Source organism: Leopardus geoffroyi, chromosome C3, assembly GCF_018350155.1.
Source record: "Leopardus geoffroyi isolate Oge1 chromosome C3, O.geoffroyi_Oge1_pat1.0, whole genome shotgun sequence".
Taxonomy (NCBI): Eukaryota; Metazoa; Chordata; class Mammalia; order Carnivora; family Felidae; genus Leopardus; species Leopardus geoffroyi.
Window position 1 is genome coordinate 86,008,804 of NC_059338.1, and position 27,689 is coordinate 86,036,492.

The 27,689-nt window shown below is 40.2% G+C and overlaps 1 protein-coding gene across 1 annotated transcript; it reads right to left on the bottom strand.

Annotated features, from left to right (window-relative positions):
- Positions 1–633: 633 nt before the first annotated feature.
- Positions 634–27,689, bottom strand: SQLE (squalene epoxidase). Its single transcript, XM_045453700.1, has 11 exons — positions 26,571–27,689; positions 22,629–22,881; positions 15,249–15,429; positions 13,865–13,961; positions 12,631–12,744; positions 12,381–12,552; positions 9,758–9,853; positions 5,155–5,297; positions 4,376–4,472; positions 2,226–2,313; positions 634–1,159 (listed from the first exon to the last, which is right to left on the bottom strand). The coding sequence occupies exons 1-11, from the start codon at positions 26,859–26,861 to the stop codon at positions 967–969; spliced, it is 1,725 nt and encodes a 574-aa protein (XP_045309656.1). The 5' UTR covers positions 26,862–27,689; the 3' UTR covers positions 634–966.

Sequence of the window (27,689 nt, forward strand, 5' to 3'; positions counted from 1 at the left end):
TCGAGCCCCGCATCAGGCTCTGTGCTGGCAGTGCAGAGCCTGCTTGGGATCTTCTGTGCCCCTCCCCTGCTCATCCTCTCTCTAAACATTAAAAAAAAATTTAATAAAAGCTTTTTAAGTCCTTTTAGCCCTTATCATTATAATCTGAAGTAGTTACTTACTATTCCAAGTCATGTTTTACTGCTCTTTGAGGAGCAGTTTACTTTAGTGATATCTGGGGGTTTACGGAAATTCCATGACACCTTTCTGATGTCCATGATCTCCCCAAACATACTAAAACTCAGTAAATTCGGATTTTTCAGCATTCTGCCAGACATCACAAGTGCTTGTTTATTCACTCACCGTTTCTTCACATAATCCCAGTTTGGCTAATTCATGTTATACAATGGAACTTCTAAAGCCCTTGATTGTTCTGTGTGAACGTGTTTGCACAGAACCCAGAAGAGAACCTTATCTGACTGGTTGGGTACGTGAGGAAAGTAGAGTACAGAGGTATTAAGGCCACTTCCCCAGCATCGGTTATTTAACAGAACAGGCAGAACAGGCTTCCCTCTGCATTTCCAGTCCGGCTTTGGTTTTCCTTTGGAAACATGATCCTGAAGCTACATAGAGTCCACAACAGAGTCAAAGACATTCGAGCTCATTCTCCACTTTATTTGCATGTCCCGCACGACTCTGCCCAAATCCCCAAAGTCAAAAGAAAAACTGCAGAGCCTCAGTGTTAGCACTAATTTATGATCACGATCATTTCTCTCAAATGTCTATTTTACCCTTCGTTTTAAATTGCAAAGTATATATTTACATGTTTATATACAAATAACCTCAAAAACAAATTAACCCCAATCTTGGTCCAAGAGTTTCCACTTTAGAAGTGGTTTCCTTCTCTGCTATGTACATCCTCTTCCAAGAGTCTCTTAGGACTTGGTGAGTTGCAAATATTCGTTCACAAATGGTTCCCTTTTTAGCTTAATGAACCAAGTACTTAATTTCCGAGTAAATCAGAGGAAATATTACAGAGCATGCTTTGTACAGGACAGCACCACTACTGAAAATGGCTCGGGGTTTTGTAATCCAAGGTTCCGACTTAAAGCAAAAATACGTGGCGTAGATCGCAACAGCAAAGAAATGTCCAATTAAAACTAGAGGGTTAGGAGACAGTCTGTAACAGAAAAAAACAAAAAAAACCACATATATATATTAGTAAGACCTGGCAATTAAAATTTACTCATAAAAAGGTTCTAATTATGTATCATCTACAAAGCTGAACACACGCTCTACACCTTAGAGGACTCTGCAAGCTTGTGTGGCCCGCTGTATGATGACAGGGACAGATACGTGTTCTTACAAGAAACTCCTTAGACTTGTCTAAGGGGTCCTTAGACAAGAAACCCCTGTCAGAGAAGCCAGCAACTCTTAGTCTAGTTCACATAAACTGTATGTTTTGAGCTTTTCCACTGATCTTGAGATCTCAGTCCGAAGTACCTGGATGGCCTGACCTGTGGGAGTCTTAGGTTTTCCAAAGATAACAGTATTGACATTCAGATCATAGATGAATGAGAAGAGACTTGAAGAATTTTACCCTGCAGACTTTTCAAGAATAATTCTATGTATGCCTGTACTGTCAAAACCATTACTGAGTTTCACAAGTCCCTGTACGTCAACTGAATTAAGTTTTAAATACAAATTCCTCTGTTATCTGTGGCTCCCAACAATCAGATCATGTGGTTAACCCCACCAGCAAAAACTAAGTTTCTATTTTAATCAGGGCTTTGGCCCCCTCTACCACCAACTTCTGCTCACCACTTTTCCCAGAAGTAAAACACAGGACTAAGTGTTGCTTTTTTCCTTTCTCTGAGCTACCTTCTGATTGAGATTCTAATGGATAGTAAAGTGACAAAATGTATAAGGAAGAAAGACTTGCAGTAATTGATAAACTGAGCAGTCCCAAAGAAGATCTGAAATACCCAGTTCCTGTGTCATCGAAACAACCCAGGGTGCCCTGGGTGGTTTCAGTAGGTTAAGCATCCGAATCTTGATTTCAGTTCAGATCATGATCTCACAGTGTGGGAGTTCAAGCCCCACATTGGGCTCTGCACTCACAGCACGGAGATTGCTTGGGATTTTTCTCTCTCTCTCTCTCTCTCCCCCTTTGCTCCTCCCCTGCCTGCACTCTTTCTCAAAATAAATAAACATTAAATATATTTAAATAAATAAATACAACTTACACAGAAAGCAGCCCAACAGGACCAGCAATACATTCTCCACCAAGTTTGAAATAAAGAAAACAGGCTTTTCTTAGTTGATGTACGGAATCTAAAATAAAATTTTAAAATCACTCTGAATCAAAATATTCACACATTTATTTTAGGGTGCTAATGATCTGTCAGAAAAAAATGTAACATAGACCAAACCTTATAATTTTTTAAAAAATCTAGTCCTGGAATTTCAACAACTCAAAATTTCTTTTAAATTCCATAATTAGCATTATGGGCAATAGCTTAAGTGTGAACAAACTTTTCTGTTAGTAAATAATCACTGTAAAAAGCATGCAGGTCTCAGAAGTTAAAGTTGTTTAAGTGTTATTTCCTTGACTGTTGTTAATTCATTAAATGATGCAAATACGTTGTAAATTCTTTTGGTCATAAAAACACAATTCTAGGGGCGCCTGGGTGGCTCAGTCGGTTAAGCGTCCGACTTCAGCTCAGGTCACGATCTCACGGTCCGTGAGTTCGAGCCCCGCGTCGGGCTCTGGGCTGATGGCTCAGAGCCTGGAGCCTGCTTCCGATTCTGTGTCTCCCTCTCTCTCTGCCCCTCCCCCATTCGTGCTCTGTCTCTCTCAGTCTCAAAAATAAATAAACATTAAAAAAAATTAAACAAACAAAAAAACAAACACAATTCTAGAACCCAAACCCCCAATCTCTAAGATACCCAACCTGTATTTCTGAGCATATTATCAAGTAAAAATAGCTGTGAATATTAAATATTAATAATGCCTTATATTTGTATACTTTTTCATACTTTTCAAAGTAACCTGTCAAACCTTCACAACAGAGTATCATCAACCAATAATCTTTCTATTTAGAATCAATGTTCTTTTCAGGTATACTTAAGATTTTTCTTTAGAACAGATAAAAAGGATATAATAGGTAATCTCACTCCAATAAAACTCTTTCCTCTTCTATCATAATTTCTTTTAAGTTGTTTGTTGGCAGATTGAAATTCATAATGTAAGACTCTCAAGAGCTTAGGAAGGCTTAAAAAGAAGTGCTTAGAAAAACTCAAAACTTTTCTTTTTACTTGCCCACCCCGCCAGTTTAGCTTCCGTGCCAGTTAGCAAGAGAGGGTAGATTGGCGAACCACCATCAATGAGTTGTTTTTCTTTTAGCAAGGATAACGTGTATGGAGGCCACAGAAGGCACTTGTGCCATATCAGGTCACCAAAGAACTGGATCGCCAGTTCACGGAAGTAAGCTTGTTGTAAATATCTGAGGTAATGGGACTGGAGTCACATTTATTCCTGAAAACGTAAATGTGCGATTTCATCGTGGCACAGTCGCCTCCTCCTCCGTTTCTACCGCTTCTGCTGCGTCACGTTTTCCTCAATATACAGACTGACCATCGCCACTTTACAACGTGGAAGCAAATACAAAAGCATGGGGATGTTTCAAGTGAGTAGAAGGGGGACGCATTCTGCTATTCGTGCATTGTAGCAGGAGACAAAAATCTAACCTTGTTACGAAGCTCATTACTTATTTTACAAAATACAACGAACAGAAATCGAAACTGGTGTTCAAGGAAGAAAAGGCTTAACAACTATGTTTCGTTTTCATTCACGGCTAGAAGACCCTCCATCACGACTTTGTGCATCTGTGGCTCTGCGTGAGCGGACTTGGGCCAGAGGAATGAATAGACACATTATTGAAGTATTGCTGTTAACACTTCCCCACAAAGTGGTGGATATGTGATAACTAGAGGCTAAAAGTCTTGCGCAAGGATGGAGTTAAGGGCCACCAGTTGGGAGTCAGTAGACTCAGTAAATATTTCTATTTGTGGCCTAACGACTAACTTTTTTATAATTCAGTTCCCTTCCTGTGATAACAATCAATTTTTTAATTTTAAAACTCCGTAATTTCCATTAAAAATTATCTATACTTAGGGGCACCTGGGTGGCTCTATTGGTTAAGAGTCCGACTTTGGCTGAGGTCATGATCTCATGGTTCATGAGTTTGAGCTCCACACTGGGCTCTGTACTGTCAGTGAGGAGCCTGCTTGGGATTCTCTCTCTCTGCCCCTCTCCCTGTCTCAAAATAAATTAAAAAAAAAAAAACAAAAAAACAAACAAACAAAAAAACTGAAGAAAGTAAGATATACTTACCATCCGTGGCAGAAAATAATTCATAAAGAGCCTGAGCAAGGATATTCACAACAAAGGAATGAGATGTTTTTCTTGCCCAGTAGAATGATTTTTTGGCCTAAAAAAGAAAGAGATCACTTGTTATATGGTAAAGCTGGGGGGCAGCACAAATGAGTGCTTATAATCCCCTCAAGCTGATGTTTATCCTGAGGACTACCTACAAGTAATGCAGCCTTATATTCATCATTTACACACACACACACACACACACGCACGCACACACAAGAACACATCTCCAGAGCAATGAGCTCCATGACTCTGAAGCTAAATGTACAATCACTACGGGCGAAGTGGCCCGTGCCAACCAATGCTACGTAATACTCATACAAAAATGGAGAAACTGGGGCACCTGGGAGGGTCAGTCGATTAAGCATCTGACTTGATTTCGGCTTGGGTCATGATCTCCCAGTTCACGGGTTCAAGCCCTGTGTTGGGCTCCGTGCTGGCAGCACAAAGCCCGCTTGGGATTTTCTCTCTCTCTGCCCCTCCCCTGCTCACGCTTTCTCTTTCTCTCAAATAAATAAACATTTTTAAAAAACAAAAAAACAGAAATTCGGTTAAGATTCATGGAGTGCACAGGCTCCCAGATTCTTTACACGGGAACAAGGCCGCCTGAGAACCATGACTTAGGATCAGGCTCCTCCCAGGTACAGATCCCCCCAAGGAGGTCCCATCCCTCTTAGGCCTAGAAAGAAATCTGTCTTGAGGCACCTCTGTCAAAGAATGATTGAATATCCTACCTGGAAAACAGCTGCATCATCATAAAGGTCAGGGATACCTTTTAGCAATTTTCTCCATATCTTTATGTCTTTTAAAATAACAGTCATTCCTCCTCCAGTAAGAGGATGCCGCATATTATACGCATCTCCCAGAAGAAGAACGCCTACAATGAGAGAATTTAGATTATGACATCATCCCTTAAGACACATAAAAAAATAGTCTGTTACTTTCTAAACGTGAGTGTGAGCCAGAAAATCAAGATGTGAAAATACAAAGGAACAAATCATGCCTAAAATTTGCTGATGCAAAAATTCAGTTAGTCCATATTGGGCACCCAGTAGGTCACAGACACTGGGGATACAGTGAGAACGAGAACATGGTCCCTGCCCTCGGGAAAGTCACATGTGAATCAAAGGTGAAGTCAAACTGTCACATACGCATCAGGCCTCTTTCATGAAAACACCAAAAGAATCTTGGCACAAAAAGCAAGTCTTCGGCATGGGAAAAATGAAGAGGTCTGACATTTCATGGCAACACTGGCTACCAGCACACTCTAGAGAAATGTCCGTAAAGTTTGAAGTTAAAGAAAGTGGGCTCTGGGGCGCCTGGGTGGCTCAGTTGGTTGAGCGACCGACTTCGGCTCAGGTCATGATCTCATGGTTCGTGAGTTCGAGCCCCGAGTTGGGCTCTGTGCTGGCAGCTCGGAGCCTGGAGCCCACTTCGGATTCTGTGTCTCCCTCTCTCTCTGCCCCTCCCCCACTCATGCTCTCTCTCTCTCAGAAATAAACATTAAAAAAAAATTTTTTTTTAAATAAAGAAAAAAAGGAAGATGATACCCAGCCATGCTGCAGTCTGAATTAAAGAGCAGGAACAAGCAGATATTCCAAACCTATCTGAAGTTAATTTGGACAAATAAGCCCTGACTGAATCTTACCTGAAAATCAGCTCTTTGATTCAAAACTGCAGAGGCAGGAGGCGCCACCCTTTGACTGCAGGTGCGCCTGCCTGAGCGGCCTAACCGTGCTCCCCGGGCCCCTGTCAGCCCGCTTAATGACCTAAGACTTGAGTAACATTTCAACAAAGCGTTTATTTAATTGTATTTGTAAGAGACACAGACAACCATAATAGTAATGTTAAGGTGGCAAGATTATGGGTAACTATTTTCTGTAACGTCACAGTTACATTTGTAACTAATTGTAGAATACACATAAATATTAGCTTCTAAAAAGGTAGCTTCTAAATATTAATTCACATTTCTTATGTATTTCTCTAATATCTTCACTAAAAACACCACAAACTATATGGGGTGTGTGGGTGGCTCAGTCAGTTAAGGATCTGACTTCGGCTTAGCTCATGATCTCACGGTCCATGAGTTCAAGCCCCTCATCGGGCTCTGTGCTGGCAGCTCAGAGCCTGGAGCCTGCTTGGGATTCTGTGTCTCCCTCTCTCTCTCTCTGCCCCTCCCCAGCTCACATTGTGTTCTGTCTCTCAAAAAGGAATAAACATTAAAAAAAAAAAAAAAAAACCCACAAACTATAAACAGCTTTTATTCCTCCTTCTCCAAGGAACATTTCTAATTCCACCAATTGTTGCTGGCATGCTATTTATATCGGTTTGGCATTGGCCTCTTCATTCTGCTTTGCATTAGTTTCTTTACACGATTAGTAGTTTATTATGCATGTTTTCCCATAGCAAATTCCATCTGTTTACGTTCAGGAGCCACCGCGTAGCGACAGCTCCCGCCCACACCTGTCTCTGGGGACCTGCTCTTAGGCTGTCAGGGGTGTTCCACACCTCTCCTCCAACGCCCCGCCAGCACTTCATACACAATATGCCCGAGAGTGAACTCACCACCCCTTCCCACACTTCCTAAACTTACATTCTTTTCCCTGTATTTCCAATATTAGCAAACAGCTGGCAAAATCATCTAAGCCTGAAACGTAGAATCCATCAAGAGACCTCTCTCTCCCTTACTACAACAGCCAACGGGTCACCAACTTCCATGCGTTCTACATCCCAGAGACACACGTTTCCACTCCCTACCTTCCATTCTCACTGCCATGGCCCGGCGTTCCAACCTCTCACCACCACCCTCGTGGAACAACGGCCTTACTGTAAGCTTTTGCCTGACCCTTCTTCCAAACCACTCTCGACAGCACAGAGTATTACCTCTAAGATAAAAATCTAATCGTGCCACCATCTCATTTAAAACTTTCCAACTATTGGAAATAAATGAGTTCAGCAAGGTTTCAAGATATAAGATACACATGCAAAAATCAATTGTATTTCTGTATACTAGCAATGAAGAATCTTAAAATGAAGTTAAGAAAACAAGTCTATTTACAATTGCATGAAAAGGAATAAAATACTTGGAGATAAGTTTAACAAAAGAAACGTAATAAAACACTCTGAAAGCTACAAAATATTGTTGAAAGAGAAAACTCATACTACATTTACAGTCTAATTTGACAAGAGTGCCAAGACACTTCAATGGGGAAAGACTACTCTTCATCAAATAGTACTGGGACAACCAGGTATCTACACAGAAACGAAGCTGAACCCCTTCCTCACACCATACCCAAAATTTAACTCAATATGGATCAAACACCCAAATGTAGTAGCTAAAACTATAAATCTCTTAGAACAACATATAGGATTACATCTTCACAATCTTGAATAGGGCAAACCCTTTTTAATTATTTATTTTAAATGCTGCAGTTTCTCATGCTAGTATTTTTAAGTTTATTTATTTATTTTGAGAGAGAGTGCACAAGCAAGGGAGGGGCAGAAAGAGAGGGAGAGGGAATCACAAGCAGGATCCACCCTCTCAGTGTAGAGAGGGGCTCAATCTCACAAACCATGAGATCATGACCTGAGCCGAATCAAGAGTTGGACACTTAACCCACTAAGCCACCCAGGCGCTCCTAGGGCAAAGTCTTTTTAGATATGACATCAAAAGCACAAAGTGACAAAAGAAAAACACAGATAAACTGGACTTCATGAAAATTAAAAACTTCAATGGACATCTTCAAGAAGTGAAAAGACAATCCATGGAATGAGAAAAGTTTTTGCAAATCATTTATCTGACAAGGGACTTATATCTAGAATATATAAAGAACTCCTAGAACTCAACAAAAGTTTTTTTTATTAATTTAACCAATTAAAAAATGTGCAGGCTGAATGGACATTTCACCAAAGAAGATATACAAATATCCAATATGCATATGAAAAGATTTTCAGCATCATTATCCATCACAGAAATACAAATCAAAACCACAATGAGATATCACTTCACACCTACTAGAATGGTTATGGGCAAGAAGACAGATAATAACAAATGTTGAGGATGTGGAGAAACTGGAACATTCATACATTGTTAATGGGAATGTAAAATGGGACAGCCACTTTGGAAAAGTTTGGCAGTTCCTCAAAGAGTTAAACAGAGTTACCAAACCCAAGAAAAATGAAAATTACGTCCGTACATAGACGCATATACAAACGTTCACAGCAGCGCCGTTCATAATAACCCAAAATGAAAACAAGCCAAATGTCTATCAACTGATGAATAGCTAGTTAAAATGTAGTATATCCACACATGGAGTATCATTTTGCCATGAAAACAAATGAAGGACTCACACATACTGCAATGTGGATGAACCTCAAAGAAGCCAGTTACAAAGGATCCACTGATTTCATTTATAGAAAATGCCCAGAATAGGCAAATCCACAGAGACAAAAAGTAGACTGACTAATGGATGCTTGGGGCTGGGAGTTGGGAGAAAATGAGTAGCGACTGCTAATGGATATAGGGTTTCTTTTTGGGGTAATAAAAAGGCTCTTTAGAGTCTGTTTTAACTGACCGTGGTGATGGTTGCATTGATCTATGAATATACTAAAAACAAATGAATTGTAAACTTCAATGGATGAGCCATATGATTTATGAATTACATCTCAGAAAAGCTATTATTAAAAAAAAAGTTGCAATGACTTTCCACTGTCTACAGGATTAAAACTAAACTTTAAACAAATACCTTACCTTTCTACCACTCTGACACCTAGCCTACGTTCCAGTCACAGGAAACCACTTGAGTTCACAGAAAGTGCCACCATTTCTCAGCCTTCGTGGCCTTTGCAGATGCTATTCCATCTACTTAGAAGTCCCTCATTTCACTGTCCACCTAATGAACTCCCACTAACCCTTCTTGCCCCAACCCCCGTTTTCTTGCCTGAGACATGTCTTCCCAAATCACCCTGCCTAGTTCACAAGCTCCCCTCCCTGCCACAATGAATCTTGTGGTACCACGAGTGGGCTTTGACTACAGCATTTATCAACAGTGTTCTGAAATTACCAGTTTATACCCCTGACCAGAAAACTGCCTTTTCTAGAGTTAGGACTATATTTAACTGTTGTATCCCAAATAATGACTTAAATGCACTCAACATTAAATAATAAAGATATCATAAAACTAATTTTGGTGTTAGTAATGTGTTCATCCACAGGAACCACTTCTCTGTCCCACATATCATTCCCAGCAGCATACATTTAATCACATATTATATATGGAATATTTGGAATTTACATATCTGGAATATACTTTATAAATCACTCCAATCAAATGGTACCTCGTTTGTTTACTGGGGAAGAAGGAAGAAAGCTTGCTGGCATAGATCTCAAACGAGAATTCTGAATGGCTTCTAGGAACGGTTCTTTGAGGTGATCTGCAATAAATCCCAATGGTTTATAAAATTCAATTTTCAATTATCACATGTTCTTAACCAAGTATAAACAAATACCTTCTATACTTCTGTTATGGTTGCTACATATATCCTGGTGGCAAATCAAGAACTAATTATTTTATTAACACAATTGTTGATTAAGCACCTAGTTATTCATGCTGAGGAATGATTAAGAAATCTGAGAAAATTAATATAAATAGATACACACAGCTGAATGAACAAAAAAGCTAAGAGAGTGAAGCAAATTCAGAGGAGAGGAGACGGAGAAAAACCACCCACCTCTCTTCCACATGTTCACTGACAGGGATCAGATTTAACACTTAGGTTACCATCACCACCGTAACCTGGTAATGACAGATGAAATGTACTACCAATTCACAAACAGCAGGAATATATGTATGGTAGCAAAAGGGTAAGATGCAGAGAGCTCTACTTTTCTGAGCTTCCGTTTCTTCATCTATAAAATGAAATGCTTTGGTTGTTAGCCCATCTCTCAGATACTCCCAAGTTTTAAAGTTTTATGCTTCTACTTGTATCGGAAATGAACTGTCTTTTCATACAGTTCTCACTGTAATCTGGGAATACAGGCGCAGAATGCCTACGTTGAAACTATTCCACTCCTGTAAGTAGAATTTCAATAACCTAACTAATATTAATATAAATCTACAAATGGTTTCCCACCATGATCTCAGGGAAGTCTGTTCTGAACCTCTGTACTGGAAAAGGCAATCTACAGTAAAAGGAAAAAAAATACCAAAAATATCACATTATTGGGGTGCCTGGCTGGTTCAGTCGGTACAGCATGCACCTTTTTTTTTTCTGTAATTTTATTTTTGTTTAGTAATCTCTATACCCAACATGGGGCCAGAACTCATGATCCTGAGATCAAGAGTCGCACACTGCTCTGACCAAGCCAGTCAGGCCCCCAAAGTGTGCGACTCTTGATCTCAGGGTTGTGAGTTCGAGCCCCACATTGGGTATAGAGATTCCTTAAAAATAAAATCATAAACAAATAAAAAAATAAAAAATAAAAATATCACATTATTGACTATCTTTTTCCTAAATGTGAATAATTCATTTTTCCTAAAAGCTTCAAAAATGGCTTAAGTGAAAATATATTGAAATGTTGAAAATGTCTTTTTTTTTAATTTGGGAGAGAGAGTGAGCACGAGGTGGGGAGAGGGGCAAAGGGAGAGGGAGAGAGACAGACAGAGAGAGAGAGAGAGAGAGAGAGAGAGAGAGAGAATCTTAAGCAAGCTGCACGCTCAGGGTGGAGCCCCATGCAAGGCTCGATCCCACAACCCTGGGATCATGACCTGTGCCAAAATCAAGAGTCAGACGCTCAACCGACTGAGCCAGCCAGGTGTCCTGAAAATGTCATTATTAAAAATCTAAGTCCATCTTAGTCCTCTTCAGATCTGTTTATATTCTTATTAAACAGAGTGCTTTCACATAGATTAAAAAAAAAACATAGGGCACCTGGCTGGCCCAGTCAGTAGAGCATGTGACTCTTGATCTGGGGGTCATGAGTTTAAACACCACATTGGGCACAGCGCTAATTTAAAAACAAAACAGGACAAAAAAACCTTGAAAAAGAAACAGAATTTTTAAACAAAATATACACCTACCACAGATAGTTTCCTATTACTATAATCATATCATCTAATCATATTAAAGGGTTTCTCTTCAATTTTATCAATATTTTAATATTTTAATTAATAATATTAATTTTTTAGATTTTTTTTACTGACATCTTCCAAGTCTCAAAAAAATATGTCAGAAAGTAATTTTTTAGGAGTGTTTTGCAAAGATGCCTGAACTCTCATGAAGCCTTTCTGTATTCAACTCAAAACTAAAAATGACCTTGAAGGTTGCTTACAGCTCTAACATTCTGAAAAGGGGCTGTATGAGCCACACACAACTGGCCTCACACTGGCTCTGTCACTTAGTGATCGTTTATCTTTGGAGGACCTTTTGCTGATTCTTAGTTCCCTCATTAATAAAATGGAGATCATGATAATGCCCTACCTCACAGGGTGATCGTGTAGATTAAGTTATGTTTATAAAGCACTTTATAGTAGATATTCAATAAATGGTAGCTACTATTGCTACAAAAACCAAGCACAAAAGTAATTAAGTATAAGAGAGATTTCTAGAATTCAGAGACCTTAGATTGCTATTTGGACCACCTTAAAAAGTATGCCAATATTAATAATTATTATTATTAATAATAATATAAGTATAATTAATAATTATCCTGAAAGCAATGATTTAATTATTAATATGAAAAAATATATTGAAAAAAATTTTTTTAATTTGAAGGTTGTTTTTTTCAACGTGCTAAACAGCTCAACTCCAGTGTATCTGACTGACTAGATGCATTTTTTTTTTACCTGCCATGTTTATCTTTGGCCTAATTTAGAAACAGCTTTAGTGAGAACCGGAGATGGACAGCCCTTTGTGATATTTTAGACTACAGATTACAATGTGGATGAAATCTCTTTCTTACCGGGTAATTGTGGGTAAATTTTTTCAGCCATGTATTCTCTTAAATTCCTGGGCATTTCCCCCCGAATGTCAACAAGTACTCGAGTTTCATCAGATGAAATCTGATAGATGAGAACTGGACTCGGATTAGCCAAAATAAGTTCAGCATGATTTGCTTTAAACTGTGGTGCATGCTAGGGGGGAAAAAAAGAATTAATAATTTTCAAATTTCAAGTTGTGTTTATTTTTCTATAATTATATTCCTATAGTACCTTCATAATAAAGCCAACAAAATGAGATGAAACAGAAACTTTATTGGAGATCAGGTTTTTCCTAAACTTGGAAAAAAGTCCATCGGCAACAACAGTCAATGGAGCATGGAGTTCCTACAACAAAGATAAACAATACTCAGCTAAATGGTTAGAAATACAAAGTAAAAGGACCACATTTAAAATATTTACATATTTTATTGGACAACATTATGGAGGGTAATGAAGATAATGCTACTAAAGAAGCTGTTATGGAACTTAAGTTAATGCATAAGACATTAATACTTCCTCTCCTGAGGGACTGCCTTCCTTCAAAGTACTACCATCCAAATCATCTGGGAGTTAAGTTACACTCTGATAGACAACAGAGGAATCAACTACAAAGCAAGTGTGGACCACAGAAGACTGAATCTCATCATCACAAAGTCCAAGGACGAGTCCAATGTTTATTCTACAATTTTCTTTACTTTTCTTTTTTTACTTTAAATTCATGTTAGTTAACATATAGGGTAGTTGGTTTTGGGAGTAGAATTTAGTGATTCATCACTTACATGTAACACCTAGTGTTCATCCTAACAAGTACCCTCTTTGATGCCCATCACACATTTAGTCCATTCCCCTACCCACCTCCCCTATTCTAGAATTTTCTAACTTCATATAATGCTTTCAACCAGTGGCTAGGGCTTAGAAGAATTTTTGTAAATGTGGATATATGTATTTGTATTACCTTGCAGTCACCCCCATTAGAGTACAGTTTCTAGGTGGTGGTGACCCATCCACAAAAACCAACAGATTAGCCTTTCACTCTTTCTCTTCTTTCGCTAAACCAAAATGAGCAAATACTGGAAACTATTTTACTCTGCTATCTCCCCAGGCATTCTGGTACTTTTCCCTTTTCAGATCTAAACCATTTGAAACAATTTGTTTACTTTATTCTAATCATTTCTTTTGTATCGAATCCTTGGTTTTTTTTTTTGCCTTCCAGGCTCCTCTGCTTTTCTGTTTTTCTCACTTCGGTCTTTAATACAGCTAATCCAGTGGTGTGTCTGCAAAGCTGTGTGTATAGCCTTGTGAGGTGCTCTAATGGGCAATGTGTTGCAATTTGAAACCCATCCTGCTGCAGAGGGCTTAGAGAGAGCTCAAGCAGTAAATTGGTGGGCCTACTTTTTTAAAGGAATAGGAGAAAAAGAAGGAAGACAAAATCTCTTAGGAAGAGCTAACATTTGGTATCTCTCACCTTGATGTCCCCGGTTTCTTTATCCCTGTACTGAACGCCCATTACAGCATCATCTTCTTCTAATAACTGTAGCACGATGCCTTCGATGAACTTTGTACTAAAGGATAAATACACAGACATAAATCACAACAGAGTAGCTCAAACAACTTACATAAGAAAAGATAAATTCCTTATCTCCAGTTTACCCACGTAAACTGGACACACGTGTGCACACATGTACACAGAAAAGGTCTGGAATGATAAGCAAAAACATCATTAATGGGTTTCAGAATTAAGTGTGGTTTTTATTTTCTAATTTCTTAAAATTGAATACATAGGTACTAATCTAATGATCTTTAAACGTAGTTTTAAAAGTAACATTAGATTTTTACCTCAACTCATTAAAAAAAGTACATGCAGAAAAACTTTACACACCCACACAAATTCATACACAGATGGGAAAACAGAATTGGGACTTTATCCACCAAATTATTCACAGTAGTTACTTCTAGTCAGAAGAATCATGGATAATTTTTACAAACTTCTGTACATTTCTGTGGATTTTTCCATTTTTCTACAATGAACATATTCTACTTCCACAGACATCAAATTCTTTCAGTCCTAAGGGTAAGTCCACTTACTTCTTCACTAGCTTACTCAACACTTAAGCCTTTGCCAATGACATGAGGGTTCATGCTTGAAACTTCCTCAATTACAGTGCCTAAAGGCTAGGGGCAAGTAGAAGTTAATAATTAAGAGAAGAAGCCAGTCCTACCAGACTAGGTCCTTCCTTTGTAAGAATGGAAAAGGGATTTTCCCTTGAAGTCCTCTGTTCTGACTTTTAACAGAAAATACCATAAGCACAAACCCCAACTCCCAAAAAGGCAGACAGGGACTTACACCTTAATTACAAGGGTATCCTTTAGGGGCCCCTGGGTGGCTCGATTAAGTGTCGGACTTCTGATCTCATGGTTTGTGAGTTCAAGTCCTGCGTCTGGCTCTCTAGAGGCTGACACCTCAGAGCCTGGAGCCTGCTTCAGATTCTATGTTGCCCTCTCTCTCTGCCGCTTCCCCTGCTCACACTCTGTCTCTCTCACCCTCTCAAAAATAAATAAATATTAAAAAGAATTTTTAAAAAGTTTATCCTCTAAATCCAACAACATAGAAACGCTATTTAGTCAAAGGAAAAATCTCAATAGTTCTGTGTCATTCACATGGAAATTCTTCTCATGATATTCTTGACAAAGGCATTGAAGATCTAACATTCTTCTAACTTGCAGTCTACTTTAGCAATACCTATGTTCCAGCTCATACCCAAACACTTATGACAATTCATGAAATAGTATTTGTGCAAAGGCCAAGTTTAAATATGTTTCTTTAACATCATACGTTTGAGTCGTCTTACTTGGGCTCTGCCATCGCTGCTTTCCGGAGACCCATTATGAATCTTCCATGATGGAAAGCTCTTCCACTCTGCACCTGACTGTTTTCTGACAGAGGGTAAGGAATGTGAACCTCTGATTTGCTTTCCTGATCATGAATTACGTAGCCATGTATGTCCTGAGAATCAATACCTTCCACTGCATCTGCAAAACAATTCAGTTAAAAAAAAATCAGTTTTGTTAACATGCCCAGAGTTATATGAGGCACCAAAGGACATGGAAGCATTGAAAATGAGTCTCTTTCTTCATAAAGCGATTGAAACCATCTGGACAAATGGACATTAATATAAGTAACTATTTCAAAAGTCTTAATGCATCTGAAAGACAACCCTCTGAGCAAATCTGTAATATCACAAAAGATTAATATTTATATAGAAAATCTATTGATTAAATTCTATAGGAAAAATATTAAGGTCCTAGTGTCAATGGGTGAAAAGTTTAAGGATGATTCACATTAAGCAATATGGAAACATTGAACAGATCAGGAAAATGTTCAAAACCTGATTAAGAAAAAACAAACCGGGGCGCCTGGGTGGCACAGTCGGTTAAGTGTCCGACTTCAGCCAGGTCACGATCTCGCGGTCCGGGAGTTCGAGCCCCGCGTCAGGCTCTGGGCTGATGGCTCAGAGCCTGGAGCCTGTTTCCGATTCTGTGTCTCCCTTTCTCTCTGCCCCTCCCCCGTTCATGCTCTGTCTCTCTCTGTCCCAAAAATAAATAAACGTTGAAAAAAAAAATTAAAAAAAAAAAAAAAAAAGAAGAAGCAAACCGATGAAATAAACTGAAACATTAAGATACCAAATCTATGAAAACTGCTGGTGAGATGATAAAACTGATACATTTATATATTACTGGTCATACCGTAAATTAATAACATTTTAGAAAGTAATGGTGGCAATAATTATCAAGAACCACAAAGAAGTTAGCATCCTTTGATTTAATCATCTTAGTCTTGGAAATTCATCTATGTTCATCCTAAAAATATAATTTTTAATTTTTAAGAATTTAAAAAAAATATTTTAATGTTTGTTCATTTTTGAGAGCAAGAGACAGAGTGCGAGCAGTGGGAGGAGCAGAGAGAGAGGGAGACACAGAATTGGAAGCAGGCTCCAGGCTCTGAGCTGTCAGCACAGAGCCCCATGCGAGTCTTGAACTCAGGAACCATGAGATCATGACCTGAGCTGAAGTCAGACACTTAACTGACTGAGCCACCCAGGTGCCCCAAGTTTTAAGAATTTTTAAAGTTATATATAAGAATAAGTTTACTATAGTGTTATCACTAATAAAGAAGAAATGAAAACAAACCAAATATTAATCTTAGAAAGGTAGAGTACAGTATGAAGTATCAACTGAGAAAATACTATGCATAGGCCTAAAATCATAATGATAAACAATGGTTAATATATTAAGATGAAATGCATTAGAATAATTTCTAATTATTCTAATGATGAAAGAAAATCTTCACAAAGAATTCTATCACACATCTAAGCTAAAATCAAAATAAATTAGCTTTCTGATATGCTTTTTAATTGCCCTTAAGGTCAAGTCAGGGACAAACTGGCTGAATTTTGTTAGACTTCTGACCTAGAATCAAAATTACTTTGTTTTTTAGTATCGTTCTTAAGTTATTACAGTTAAAATTCAGTCAGAGAAAAGTGCACAGACATCCTAAGAGCTGCCAAGTAGCGGTGTATTCAGTTTGGGTCTCAGCAAATTGCCAATCTTTTCTGACCTCAATATTTGAAGCCCATTTAATATTTCTATAATGCTTTGTCCAGCCACTGAGACAGTTTGTTTTTCTTAACCCATAACTCTATTATGGAAGTACTTGAAATGTTTACACTGGCCACTTTAGAACATACCAGAAAATGTTACAAGCATAATAGCACAGTAAAATTTTTCCTTGAGTAAACTATCTTAAGACAAGTATGTAAATAAGGTCTTATTTACGATTTTTTAAATCTGTCTCTGTCTCAACTTTAGTGATAAAATCAAATATGACAGACTGCACACTTTTACTTTAAGTAGGCAAAAAGACTACCCTACACTTCAATGACATTCGTGCTTCATGAACACTACACATCAATAACTTTGAAGCCAGTGACATAACAGAGCTATCACTATCTATTAATCATAAGGCTCCACACTTACAATATTAGACTACTGGTCAGTATATCACATAAACTGACATGGAAAACACTCCTCCACATTAAAAAATGCAGAACTGCTTGCTATAAAAAGGCAAATTAAAAAATAAAACCAACAATGAAAAAAACAAAACACGAAAACCTGCCTATGCTAAAGACGAAAAGCAACTTCAGAGTCAAACCAGTGAACAAGTTTTAAAGGCAACAGCATAAGGGCATCAGAACCACAAGTGTAAGAGTGGAGTTTTAAGGGCCACTCCTGAATAGGAGCTAGGAGCCCCCATGACCAGGGACAATGAAACTTAGCACCATACATAAATGTCTTGTCAATAACACAGAAACCACAAAGAATTCAATACCAAGAGACATGGCATATGGAAGTAAGCCATTCACCATAGGCTAGGGGTGGAGTCATCCATAAAAAATCCAAACATACCTTTATGCCATGACCTCATATAACTTCTGAACCTCAAACCAAGTATACCGTATATAATAACTTAGGTATCATTTTTGAAAGCCCAAATATAAACCAGAATCAAGGAAAAAATATAACAAAAAACACACAAGATTTATGAATCTTTATTTAAATGCATTAAAGACCTAACTGAATGGAGTATACCACATTCGTGGACAGGAAGTCTAAGCCAATTATTCCAAACCTGAGCTACAGATTCAGTGCTATTTCAGTCATAATCTTGACAGAGTTTTTTTGAAAATTTATTTCTAAATTACATAGAGAAAAGCAAAAGGGCCAAGAAAAGCCAAAATAATCCTAAAGAAAATAAGAGGTTCCCCACCAGATATTAAGAGTTATTAGAAAGATATAGCATTTATATTAATTTTAGGAGTTCTTGGGGTAGGCATTTGAGTGGCTCAGTCGGTTAAGTGTCCGACTCTTGATTTCGGCTCAGGTTGTGATCTCACAGTTAGTGAGTTTGAGTCCCAGGTGGGCCTCCACACTGACAGTGCAGAGCCTGCTTGGGATTCTCTCTTTCCCTCCCTCTCTGCCCTTCTTCTGCTCACGCTCTCTCAAAATAAAACTTTTTTAAAACAAAAAGAGTTCTAGATATTAAACTTAACCCATAGGGCAATCACTTATTAAAAACTCATACTCAGGGGACACCTGGGTGGCTCAGTCGGTTAAGCATCCGACTTCAGTTTAGGTCATGCATGATCTCACAGTGCATGGGTTCCAGTCGGGCACTGGGCTCTGTACTGACAGCTCAGAGCCTGAAGCCTGCTTCAGATTCTGTGTCTCTGTCTCTCTCTGCCCCTCCCCCGCTTGTGCTTTCTCTCTCAAAAATCAACATTAAAAAAAACATAACTCGGGGGGTGGGAGGGAGGAGAGGGTGGGTGATGGGTATTGAGGAGGGCACCTTTTGGGATGAGCACTGGGTGTTGTATGGAAACCAATTTGACAATAAATTTCATATAATAAAAAAAAATAATAATAATTTGCATCATTTAAAAAAAAAAAAAACGTAACTCAGGATGGATCAGTCCATATTATGTTAAAAATCCACACTCTAAAAAATAACTATTCCAAGTGTTTCTATCATCCACATCTCATCACAACTCAGGGGAAATTCATAGCATAATGAATGTTAATAAAAATTCGTATTTGTAATATTAAAGGTATTCATGGTATGTGGACTCGATAAAATACTTTAGAGGCTCTCCTTACTCTTGCATTGAACTACATATCAAAATCCACTGAGGCTTGTTACCACAGCCTTGGAAGTATCTCCTGAAGCTAGATCTCTAAATGATTCTATGTACAGTCATCAGTTTTGAGAGCATTTACGGTGTCTAATGTTCAACTATAAAAGTAACAAAATCCTGTCTCACGATATTGTTACATCTGCTTCAGGTGAACCTCTCCGGTAAGATGGTGGTTAGGGAACCCAAAAGCACAGAGATAGAACTTTCCTTCTTCATAAAGCACTCTCTCCACTTGGGTCCTGGGCCCTGCAGGCTTTTGCTTTTCCTCCTTACTAACTGCTCTTCCTCAGTCCCCCTTTATCACTTCCACTTGCCTCACTGATCGCCAGACATCAGAGTTCCCCAGGGTTCGGTCCTGGACCTCTTCCTGGTAATGTCTTCTAGTCTTGTTTAAGTACTGACCCTTCTCTTTCCCTCATACCTAATATGTGACTTACCAGCAAGTCCTACTGACTCTTCCTTCAAAAGGTGTTTCCAGAGTGTGACCACTTCCCATCCACTCTACTGCTGTGATCCTAGGATGTTCCAAGCCATCAACTCTCACCGATTCTGCAATAGTCTCCTAACAGATCCCCCTGCTTCTGACTTTGCCACTCTTTTCCTACAGAATAACATGAATACTTCTAAATAATATTTTTAAACACACTTCTAAAACATGAGATTGAATAACTCCTTAAACTTCTCCAATGGCTTCCCTTTGGAATATGAGCCAAATCCACATAGTGGGCTATAAAATCCTATGGACTCAGCCCCCACGATCTGCCCACTCTTTACCTCTCCCCTTCCCTCACACCACTCCATTCAACATTATTTTCCCTTCTCACTCTTCAAACAGTTTGTGTCTGTTTTGGTCACCACTGTAGCCTCAGCATCTAGAACAGCAGCTACAATATGGTGCATGCTAAATGAATATTTATTAAATGAATGAATGGACATCACTCCTTTAGTCATTTCTCTCTCTTGCGTCATCAGTTTCTTCCTCTCTACTTGATCATCTCCGTCACCAAACATGCTCTAGTATCAAAATACACCTTCTTTATCTTCACATCTACATCTCATTACTGCCCTACTTCTGTTTTCTGTTACAGAAAAACTCAAGAGTGCTTTCCTAGTCTAAATTTTTTAAACTCCCACCCACTTCAGTCTAAGCTTTGTCTCCACAACTCTGCTGAAACCTCTTGTCAACATCACAAGCAACCTTCAAAACTGCAAAATCCCATGTTCATTTTTCTGTACTCATCTTACTGACCCTTCGTTAGCAAACCGTGACATAGTGCCCTTCCCCTTCGTGACACATACCCATCCCCTCCTACCCAAAACCTTCTCCTCTCTTGGATGAAGTGGCACCAAACGCTCTGGCTTTCTCTGCCATTCTACCAGCTCCTTCTCAGACTCCTTTTCAGGCTTCTCTCTTCTACCAGATCTTCAAATACCAGTTTCCCAGGACTTAGTTTATTCTGTCTTCTCTTTTCTCCCTACATGCCCTCAATCATTGTTGTGGCTTTTCAGTACTACAGATAGGCTGACACCTCTGAAATTTCTAACTCCAGCCAGCCCAAACCACTCCTCTGCACCCGAGATTCACATATTCAGCTTAACCTCTCCTCTTGGATAGCTCAACATGTCCCACAAATTCCTCCCCAATGCCTGTTCCTATCAGCAAATGATACCAGCTACCAGCTGTTTAAACCAAAACCCAGGAATCCTTTTTAATATTTCCTTCTTCCCCATATCTCACACCAATCCCTTAGTAAGTCACGCCATTTTTAACATCAGTTGGGCCACTTCTCGTTATATCCTCTGCTACCATGCTAGCCCAAACCACCATCATCTATCATTTGGACTTAGCAATGAGTTCGCACCGGACTCTGCATTGACTGTCGCTACCCCACTGCCACCATCTTACGGTGTATGGACCACACCATCTCCACATATTCTTTTAAAACAGCATTCTCCCAACTTCAGGGTGTGACCCAATGATAAATTATGAAATGAACTTCAAGTTGTGAATTATATACTTGGGTAGAATCATGACAAGTATTTAAAAAGAAAAATGAAACAAATTTCAGCCAGATTTATATATGTACGTATGTGGTGGGTCAGGATAGAAAATGTGTTTGTAATTGTGAGTAGCTGTCAAAGGTCTGAAGCCACTTTAGACGTAAAGCATGAACAAGATCACGCCACACTCCTGCTCCACTGACTGCAAAGCCCTCCATGATGTGGCTGCTGCCTGTCTTTCCAACCTTGATCTCAAGTCATTCTCCTTTCCCCATCACCCAACACTTTCTAGTGACACGGCCCTGCTTTTCAGCAACTTGAATGAAACAGCAAACATTTACATAATGCTTACTACGTACCAGGCACTGTTCTGAGTGCTTTGTGTATATGAATTCATTTCAACCTCATAGTAACCTATGAGGCAAGGACTCACATACAATGTCCATTTTACAGATTAAGAAACGGGTACACAGAGCAGGAGCCTGAAGCCTGCTTCGGATTCTGTGTCTCCCTCTCCCTATGCCCTGCTCGCTCTCTGTCTCTCTCTCAAAAATAAATAAACATTAAAAAAAATTAAAAAAAAAGAAACTGGTGCTGTGGAGGTTAAATAACTTAGCCAAGGTCATACAGCTCTTTCAGTGCCTGAGCTGGTATTCAAAGTCAGGCAATCTAGTTCCAGAATCAATTCACATAATTATTACACTATCCTCCCTACCACATGAGCCAAGCAAGCTCTTTCTCAACTCAGAGCCCGGACATATTTTGTACTCTGATCCTTAAGAGTAGCCAATGAATCTGTCTTATTCACCGGTATATCCTTGGCACCAAGTACAGCACCTCACACAAAGTAGACACTGAGTAGGTATTTCCTAAATGAACAGCTAGTGTTTAAAAATCATTTAGGGGTGACCAGGGGGCTCAGTCAATTTAACGTCCAATTTTGGCTCAGGTCATAATCTCATGGCTCATGGGTTCAAGCCCCACATCAGGCTCTGTGCTGACAGCTTGGAGCCTGCTTCGGATTCTCTGTCTCCCTCTCTCTCTGCCCCTCCTCTGCTCACACACTCTCTCAAAAATAAACATTAAAAAAAAACTTTCTAAAATTATTGCTTTAATAGAGGATACTTAAATAAAAGATTCCATAACAAGCACATAATATGTACTCCACCAATGACAGCTCCCTTCACTTTTCACTAGATTTCATGCCCTCATTCTAGTTTTCCAATCTTTAATTTTGACCATTTCTATTTTTTAGCCACTTCACTGTATCTCACTAAGTCTCCTTTATATCTCCTCATCCACTAAACCCTTATCTTCTCCTTTGCTCTCATTTTCATGCAAATTGGTTGGTAAAGAGTGTAGTGACTTTTAGAAATGTAAATAAATTGAAATATCTTTTTACCAGTTATAGGACAGTCTAAAGTGAAGAGGGTTCGCTTATACCACATTAACTCCTAAAAATTTACATGGACCTACCTCCAAGACCAAGGTCTTTAAGGACACGATAACCACCTGGCTGCAGATATTCTCCAATTATCCTGTCAGGCTCTTTTAAATCTCTCTCGATTACTGTCACCTTTCTTCCATCTCTGGAAAGCATGGCTGCCAAAGCAGAGCCAACCACACCGGATCCCACAATGATAACTTCTGGATCACTCTGAGAAGATATTGATGAAGAGGCAGCTGCTCCTATTAAGGTGGTTTCTGAAATACTGGTTCCTTTTTTGGGCTGTGTTAAAAAAAAAAAAAAAGTTAATTATGTATCTACATTTGCTATCCGTAAATCATGCTACTACTACATAGGCACTCAGGCCTTTCCTATCTTGGGCAAAACCTTCATCTCAAATATTATCAACCAAATGCAGTGCTATGTTTTTAAATCCAGATCATATATAAAAACCAGTGATACTGGGGTGCCGGGGTGGCTCAGTCAGTTGGGCATCAGACTTCAGCTCAGGTCATGATCTCACGGTTCGTGAGTTCCAGCCCCGCGTCAGGCTCTGTGCTGACAGCTCAGAGCCTGGAGCCTGCTTTGGATTCTGTGTCTCCCTCTCTCTCTGCCCCTCCCCTGCTCACGCTCTATCTCTCTCTCTCAAAAATAAATAAACACTAAAAAAAAACCCGGGGCGCCTGGGTGGCTCAGTCAGTTAAGCATCCTACTTCGGCTCAGGTCACGATCTCGTGGTCTGTGAGTTCGAGCCCCGCGTCGGGCTCTGTGCTGACAGCTCAGAGCCTGGAGCCTGTTTCAGATTCTGTGTCTCCCTCTCTCTGACCCTCCCCCGTTCATGCTCTGTCTCTCTCTGTCTCAAAAATAAATAAACATTAAAAAAAATTTTTTTTAAAAACCCAATGATATCAAAGTATTAAATAAAAATGTATAATAATACCCCAATAAAGTGAAATACATACTACATTTTCCATATATATTTAGAAAATGCTGTTATACAGATATATTTAGAAATCCACACCAGGCCAAATATACACAATGTTTGCAAGGGGCTCCAAAGACTTATTACAGGGAAAAGTCTATCATTAATTACTCAGTTCTTCAAGTACATACTAAACATCTACCAAATGCAAATCACATAAGACTTCTATTTTGACTTCATGTTGCAAACTATACAGCTATTCATTTTTATTTCCACTATTCATTTTTATTTTGTCCTTTTGGATTTTCATCTGAAAAATCTATCTTTACCTAAAATTACTTTTATATAACAAAAAGACTATCACATCCTAGCTATTAATCTATTAATTGAGAATTATTTAACTCAAGAAAATTCTGAAAGTTCAAAATAACCCATCCTATCCCGTGGGGTGCAACCCCTTCACACTTAAGCCCTTAACATATAAGGACATATTTCATTTGCCCCATCTTGACCGTCTAAGAGAGCCTAGTCAAACAGTTGGTCCATTTAGGAATAAATATCAAACCTATCACTAATTGGGCTGACAATAAAAACTTTATTCATAGGATGAAAAAGTCCAGTTTTGAGATTTATGCCCACTGAGAATAACAGTGCCTCTTGGGTTTTCTAAAATGAATAATTCAGGGTCGAAATAAGTATTTTTTCCCGGTATGTGGGTTGACAAATATAAATGTGTTTCAGATACAGAATTGCAAGGAACCATCTTTCTTGATTTCTCTGACCTTAATGATTAAGATAAGCCCAAATGCCATTTTGAAGGGATTTTAATAAAAGACCTCGGGCAAAAAGGAAGGAGACAAAACCTAAAACCTTAGAATTTTGATTCTCTGTGATTTTAATATTCATCCAATCTTCCTTTAACTCTGCACGGACTGGGGCGGGTCCATTCCACTTTTTATCATCTCTCTTACAGAAATTACCTTTTTGCCCTTTACCAGGAGGAAAAGACAACAGCCTTCTCTTCCCAGAAGTATTTCTTAGTGACCAGAATGACTATTTTTTTTAAATTATAGTTCTGAGAGCAAGATAAACCCTTTTTGTCATCTTAGCCATTTCTTATCAGTTTTTCTTCCTAACTTTTCCCTGTTAAACCATAGACACACACACAGACACACACACACACAATCCTGGAAGGGGAACCTGAGTTGGTTAAGTCATTCAAAGAAGGGTCAACAGATGAAGCACTAATGGGAACTTTGTATTCCCTGTACCAACTCCCTGGTGTTTAAGAAGCAGCAGAAAGCCTGAGGCATTCACATATAGACCCAGTTATTGATGGCTGGTAATCAAATTTTCTCTTCCCCAAAATGTCTCAACATCACATGACGTAATGGCATTCCAGCCACCTACACAAGCAGTCCGTGACCCTGGCAGAAGTTACCTCAGACACCACTGAAGATTTCAAACTGAGATTAAAGACTGCCTCTCCCTCCTCTCCTATTGCTGGCACCCACACCCACCACATCGCTGCACGCGGCACTAGTCAAAAGGTTCCTAACAGATGAGCGCTTTTACACCAATCTTAATAGCTACCATTTATTCATTATGAGCCACAGTCAATCATTTTAACTCCCTAACTGGCAGCAAGACCAGCGCCACCCCCATCTAATAGAAGAGGTATAACTCGTTCTTACAGAAACGAAGCAATCTGCCAAAATTGCTGGTGGAACCAAAATTCTAAACGAAGTCCTCCCTTCTGTAAGCCTTGTACTGTGGATCCAGTAAAATAATGTCAATCCGGAGCCTCAAAGAGTAAACCACTTTTTGAGGCCACTCGCCCTAACTCCAAGTCACCATCATGCCTCACTTGGCTTACGACTGCCATCTTTCACCTGAGAGCCTGCTTCCATTCTCGTGCCCTGCAAGCCACTCTCCACACACCAACTGGAATGTTCTTTCTAAAAAGTAAAAATCAGTATTGTTACGCCCGTGCTTAAAACCCTCCAGCGAGGGGCACCTGGGTGACTCAGTTAAGCATCCGACTTCAGCTCAGGTCATGATCTCAGTTTCGTGAGTTCGAGCCCCGCATCGGGCTCTGTGCTGACAGCTGGGAGCCTGGAGCCTGCTTTGGATTCTGTGTGTGTCTCTCTCTCCCTCTTTCTCAGTCTCTCTCTGCCCCTCCCCTGCTCATGCTCTCTCTCAAAAATAAATAAATGTTAAAAAAAAAAAAAATTAAAAAGTCCCCCAGTACTCTTGGGAAAAAATCCAAACACTCATGGCCAACAGGCTCTAAACGTGCCGGCGTCAATGACCACTGCTCCCCCATCTACCACTGTCTTTGCGGGAGGCATAACCTCAAACATGACTGACGACTAGCCTCTGAATTAGGAACATGGCTGAGCTGAGGACCTTACTCAATTACTCACATGACTTAGGACACTACTCCACTGATTTACTCAAGGCTCCACCGACATGGGGAGAGGAAGGTGTTTTGCCCAAGACTTCGAAATGCTGAACTAATTTTTATTCCACTAACTTTTCGAATTGTTCTGTTACTTTCCCCACCCAGCTGTCATTTAGAAGCAGTGGACTTAACCTGCAGCAGGTTTCTTTCTTCTCAGGTACAAACACAATGCTTACCTAAGGTTTTAAATAAAATATCTTTTTTTCCCCCAATCACAGAAAGTGATTCTGTCCTCCTTCAAAATGAGATTCTAATATTTCACATCCCCTTTCACAAGCAAAGCTATATTCATAATCAAATCAGTGTCACTACAGCATCGGCTCTACGGACACTAAATGGAACAAATCTTTCCCATCACCCCTAAGAGTGTCAAGTATGTAGCCAAGGAACAGTCAAGGGCTTAAAAACAAAACCAAAAAAAAAAAAAAAAAAAAACCCACGAAAATTAAATGAGAATTCATACCAGAATATCTAAACTGCTGTCTCTGTCCTTTAGAAAAGATGAAAATTTACATCTGAGCGACCCCCAATCCTAATTTGTTAAAAAAGAGACTCCTTCATTTGCCCACTTAAAATTCAACCTACCCTCCTAGACCCAAGCTGTTCTTTATTTTCTGATCCCGGGGGCGACTTGGCCCAGAAGAAGCCAATGAAAGGCAGGGCCGACAGAATATCCGAGAAGACCGCGAACTGGGAGCCGCTCTGCTGGCGCCCGAGCAGGGCCCCGCTCCGGTAGCGACAGCGGTAGGACAGCACCAGGCCCAGGGACAGGAACACCAGCACGCACAGCAAGAGCTCCTTGTTGGCAAAAGAGACGAAGTCTCCGCATTTCTTGTAAAAATACGTGAAAGTGGCAATGCCCAAGAAAGTCCACATGGTTCAAAGGCTCCTTCGGTGACCCCGGGTCAGCGTTGAGATCCTCTTTTTCCTTGCGGGGTTTTGGTGATGTGAGATTCTCCCCAAAACGTGTCACCAGACTGAGCGCGAGGAAGCGGCCGAGCTCCCGCCAACACCGTCACAGGATTACAATTCAAGCCAGACGAGTTTACAAAATCCTACCACGGTGGAATAAGACAGTTCGCGAAGAGGGGAAAGTTGGCCAGACTTAGAAAGCAGTATTAAAACATCGCCCGCTGCAACCGCTTCCGAGCAGACTCGAATCTTTCCGGCAACCCATTCATTTCCTTCCCCAGGATGGGCTTCTCCTGGGTTGCTGCAGGTGATGTCCGTCAAAGGTGACGCGGGCCCGCTCACCTGCAGCAGGTGCCCTTCCAGGAGGCGTGGGGAGACGAAAGAAACGTCCAGGCGCGGCGGCAGGGGCGGCCTGGCCAGGGGCGGGAGCGCCCACGCTCGGGCGGCGCCGGGGCTGCCTCTTCCCACGGAGGACGGCCTTGGACTCGAGACTGCGGCCCCAGCCCAGGCAAGCGCGGCCGCTCTGCAGACGCTCCGGGTCACCAGCCCCACGAACCCTCCAGGCCGTGACTCCGTTTCCCCGCGGGTGAGCGGCGGTCTCCAAGGAGCTTCCTCAGACGGCGGCGGCTCCCGACGGCCTCCTCGTCAGCATCCCTCGCCGGCGGCCGCTGCCCTCCCCAACTCGGCGCTTCGGCAGTAACCAGAGTAACCGCCGCCCGCCCTTCGCTCGCCGCCGGCCCGGCGTGCCCGGGGCGGCCGAGGGGCTCCGCCCAGGCGAGGACCAGGAGGCGG

Excerpts from the sequence above, each read along its gene's own strand:
- SQLE (XM_045453700.1), bottom strand. The coding sequence starts at position 26,861 with ATGTGGACTTTCTTGGGCATTGCCACTTTCACGTATTTTTACAAGAAA. Across the intron at positions 15,430-22,628 it reads TAAAGACCTTGGTCTTGGAG|ATGCAGTGGAAGGTATTGAT; the intron begins GTAGGTCCATGT and ends ATTGTTTTGCAG. Across the intron at positions 2,314-4,375 it reads ATTATTTTCTGCCACGGATG|ATTCCGTACATCAACTAAGA; the intron begins GTAAGTATATCT and ends ATTTTATTTTAG.